The sequence below is a fragment of the Frankliniella occidentalis genome, unplaced genomic scaffold, assembly GCF_000697945.3.
Source record: "Frankliniella occidentalis isolate FOCC.00 unplaced genomic scaffold, Focc_3.1 Scaffold4, whole genome shotgun sequence".
NCBI classification, from domain to species: Eukaryota; Metazoa; Arthropoda; class Insecta; order Thysanoptera; family Thripidae; genus Frankliniella; species Frankliniella occidentalis.
The window spans coordinates 4,385,940-4,390,129 of NW_026267134.1; the positions used below are offsets into that span (position 1 = coordinate 4,385,940).

Sequence of the window (4,190 nt, forward strand, 5' to 3'; positions counted from 1 at the left end):
CCCTCGCCCCAGCCCCCACCGCCCCCGTCGGGGCCGCGGCCGGCCCCATGCCGGGCTGCCCTACGCTGCTAGGTGAGTGCCTTCGCCGCCACTTCTCCTCGTAGTTCTCGCTTTGTTGTTGTTGTTGTTGTCCTTGTTGAAGCGCTGCGGGGCGCCTGTGGACCGCCGGGTAGGCAGCGTGCAGCACGCCGGTGCCCGCGCGCCCGGGAGGTTGCCTACACCGCCAGGGGCTTCGGGACGCGCCGCCCCTTGGCAGCCGCGCTTTAAAGCAGTCTCGCTCTCTCTTTTCCCCTCCGCCCCCCGACAATCTTTCCGATTTCCCCTCCCAAAGTTGAGACTTCTCACCCCTTTCACGACGGCGCTCGCTGGTCGCGGGGCCCGCCCGGCGGCCCAGGGTCCATTAATAAAACGCCGCCTTTTGAGACCGCTAATGGCGATGGATGACAGGGCGGCTTGTTCCGCGCGATCTGCCGCTCAGCCGTGGCGCCCTCCTCCCCACTCCCCCCTCCCCGGCTTAGTTCTGGGGGTGTTTTTACCCCCTGCTCCTTTTCTATCTCCCCGCCCCCGCTGCGCTCTCTTCCTCTCCATTTTTTCGAAGTCACTCCTATATACTTTTTAACGCTCTCTCTCTCTCTCTCTCTCTCTCCCCCACCCTCATTCCATTTCTCTGTTCCCTCTTCTCTCTGTATCTCTCACCTCTTCTCTCTCAGAGCCACCCGCAGAGACACCCCTGCCGCGCCGCGGGAGAGGTGTACTGTTAAGTGAATACACACATGCGCGCGCGCGCGTCACGTACGAGCAACTAGCGCGCTTTAATCTGTTGGCCGAGGCTTATTTAATGAACTGCCTGCGTTTGAAGCGCTTGGTATACTCGCCGTAAATATTTTTCTTCTCGCCATCACTAAAATTGAGACTATACCTCGTTTCTTTTCGCGTCGAAAAAAATACATTCCTTTTTTTTCTTTTCGCAGCTTACCCATTATTTCAAGGGAAACTTTTTAAGCGCGTTGGAGCCTTGGTTCGATAGCGCCCCTTGTGCACGCTGCTCCGACCCGGCTTGCTCTAGACAGTTGCTTGCCCAAGAATTCCACAAGTATCGGTTTACGTTGCGCACCGCGGTAGTTCCCACCGTGGAGGTAGTGAGACTCGATGCCCTCCCGCCCTCAGTTCCTCCACGATCAGTAACAGAGAGCAACCATTCAGCAGTCCTCCCCTTTATGCTTATTTCAATGTTTGTTAACCGAATCTCACAGAAGTTTTCGATCCAGATAGTGTGTCATGTAGGAGCTTCGTAGCTTCTCAACTCACAGTTTCATTGAGTGGTGTTGTTCTTACGACACTTCAACTTTTCTCAACGGGCATTTTCTTCCAACCACCCCTTGTCTGTTATTTGCAGTAGTGAATGGGCACTTCTCTGGAGGCGAGTCCTTGCGGGCGGTGCCTTGCAGCCAGGTCCTGGCTGAGGGAACTGGTGCTATTCGTCTCGCTTTGAGGTGCCTCATCGATCAGCCCAGCAGGCGCGATAGAGAGGCCGCTCCCGAAAGAGATGAGTAAACAACTCCTGCGGACTGTAAACCTCCCCTCCCCTTCCTCCTCGGTAAACAGTTTACCCGGCTGGGCTGGCTCGGCCGGCAGCCTGCACTGCTCCTCCTGCCGCACGACCCATTCTCCTCCCGGACTGACTTTACGAGCGGAGGAGTGTGATGAGATTCCCTGAGACACGCCAAAGGGCTGCTCGCTGCTCATTGTTTATTATCATCCCCTAATTCCTCGCCCTTCCCGTTGTTACTTGATTGTTTTTATTTTTTTCCTGCTCTGCGCCGAAAGTAGTAGACGGAAGGAAGTGGTGGGCCAAGGAGAGGGAGCAATGCCAAACAAAACAACAATATAGAACGGTGGCGTGGGTCGGCGTGATATATCTATCTTCCTACTTGCGGCTTTACCTGCTGGACTAAGTCTTCTCACGCGGCCGCCGCCCGGCGCCCGCTTTGTAGATAAACAACGATACACCTATCACAGGCTCAGCAGCCCGGTCTCGGGAGGATCCGCTCCGAGGAGAGAGAGAGAGAGATAAAGTGATAGGCAAAGGCAGCGGTGGAGCGAGCAGGACCGAGCAGGACGCACGAGGACACTCTCTTACTCTGTCCCTCTTTCCTCGTTCTATACCCTCTTCACGGTGGCCGTGCGAGGTAAGTTTGTTTCAGCTCCTCGGGAGTGCGAAATAAACTACCGGATGTAAGTTTCTCGACAGTCGTTTAGTCTGGCTGGAGCAAGGGGGCGGCTCCGCGCTCCGTATCCCGGCGTAATTGTTTCTAGGGAACGGCGACCGCAACGGCGGAGGGCGTTGGCCCACGAGCATTGTAATAATAATAATAATAATAATAATAATAATAATAATAATAATAATAATAATAATCGGAAATGCATCATTGTTTTCTTGCCCAGCATGATCTCTTGGGACGTATGGCTCCTCCAGTGGGCGGCGAAAAAGGAACGAGGTGCCAGGTGGGAAAAGCAGGGGGAGGCCAAAGCTGTTCGCTGTATCGGTACGGGGATCGAAGCACGAAATACTGCCGTCTAAAAGTGGCTGCTTGTCCCTGACGTCCTAGACAGGCAGAGGGCACCCTCCCTCGAAAAACCGTCCTTCCCGAGAGCCTCCTCCTCCTCCTCCTCCTCCTCCTCCTCCTCCTCTATATCCCCGAGGGACGAGGCTTCTCGCGATCGCTGTCGGGACGACGAAACCATGCTACCTTTTTCGTCTCCCCAGGAGATTCGCTCGCTTCCGTGGAGAAATGATCAGAAGGCCATGATTATTATCGAGATCGTCAGCCTAGCCGGCGTTGCTGCGGGAGACACGCGAGATGCCAGTGCCAGTCGTTTTATTGGGAGGTGGAAAACAAAATGGGGCGCGGCGGAAATTTGTTGGAAAGCTTATTAGAGCGGCTTGTGGTTCCGCAGTATGTCATTGTCCCCGCGACATCGCCTCTCTATAGAGCGTCCTGCGCACTCTCATTTATTCCGCATAGTGGGAGAGGCAAGCGCGAGGGGGAAAATATCGAGCCCCCTCCCATTTTCTCCACATTTCCCGTCTCCTCGCCGTGAGTAAAATATATCGAGCCTCCTTCATAATTTTTTCCCGTCTCGGGAGAGCGGCGCTGCTGCTGCTTGTGCTGTGGTGGTGGTGTCCATGACGCCTCAATCACTAGGCTAGGCTCGAAGCCTTCGACGGCAGCGCAGCGGCTGCCTGGGGAAGGGCGGCGGGGTGGGCCAGGGAGAGAGGAGTCTGTGCCGTTCCAAAATTGGCAGCTCAACAAACTTGGCGAAGTTGAAGCGCGTCGCTGCTCGTCTCGCGTCCCGCCAGCGCCGACCTTCATTTATCACGACGTCGTCGCGCCACGCACCGCTAACTATGGGCGCTGGGCACCCCTCTATTTAGATAACAAAAAAACCTAGGAAAAAAAATAATAACTACACGTGTCTAAGAGGAAGATTTATAGGTTACAGTATTAAATTGTTTTACTCTGGCGGTAAATATCAAAGTGTTTAATGTGATTGATACCACCGGATATCTTGGTGTGATTCTAAGCGTTCTACATCAACTTTTTATTAAAATCTTCGAATTCATCATTAAATTTCATCATTTTCAGGTTTTTGAGGTTTCGGGAGTTCTTACTTCCTCCCTAGTGCCTGTATAGTCGCGCACACCACGACTGCTCCTTTTACATCAGTAAGAGTTTCGTCCGCTCTATATCTCCACAGCTCAGCAGCTCTCCACACGTCCATCTCTTGGTGCCGACGTGGCCTTGCTCAATCGCACTGACCCCACCCGTCCTCACCCCTACCCAGTCCCGCACCGCAACCCTTTTCTCCTCTTTATTTTCCCACTTCCTTTTCGCCGCCGCCGCGGCCAAGATTTTTTCCGGTTCCTAGTCCGGCATTCCCCGAGGGCCGTTTCCCGCGGTGCCGCCTCGCACCAGAGCTGCGCCGCTGGCCGCACCCCGCGGACCTTTTCCTTCCCCGTCCATTCACGCCCCTCTGGGGACGCGTGCACAGCAAAAGAAAAGATTTAGTCACCACAGCCGGAAAAGTACTGTAGTTCTGAGGAGGGCCGCTGTAACACTGGTAAAACTAGCCAGGACCTTCGGTCCTTATGCTGATCTCGCCTCTCTCTCTCCCTATATATATATATA

The 4,190-nt window shown here is 54.4% G+C and overlaps 1 protein-coding gene across 1 annotated transcript in view; it reads left to right on the forward strand.

The window, feature by feature from the left end:
* The first annotated feature begins 6 nt into the window (after positions 1–6).
* LOC127749662 (uncharacterized) overlaps positions 7–4,190 on the forward strand; it is a 78,990-nt gene continuing 74,806 nt past the window's right edge. The window contains exon 1 of the mRNA XM_052268740.1: positions 7–72. Coding sequence (XP_052124700.1) covers positions 48–72 — 25 coding nt within the window. The 5' untranslated portion in view covers positions 7–47. The remainder of the gene's footprint in view (positions 73–4,190) is intronic.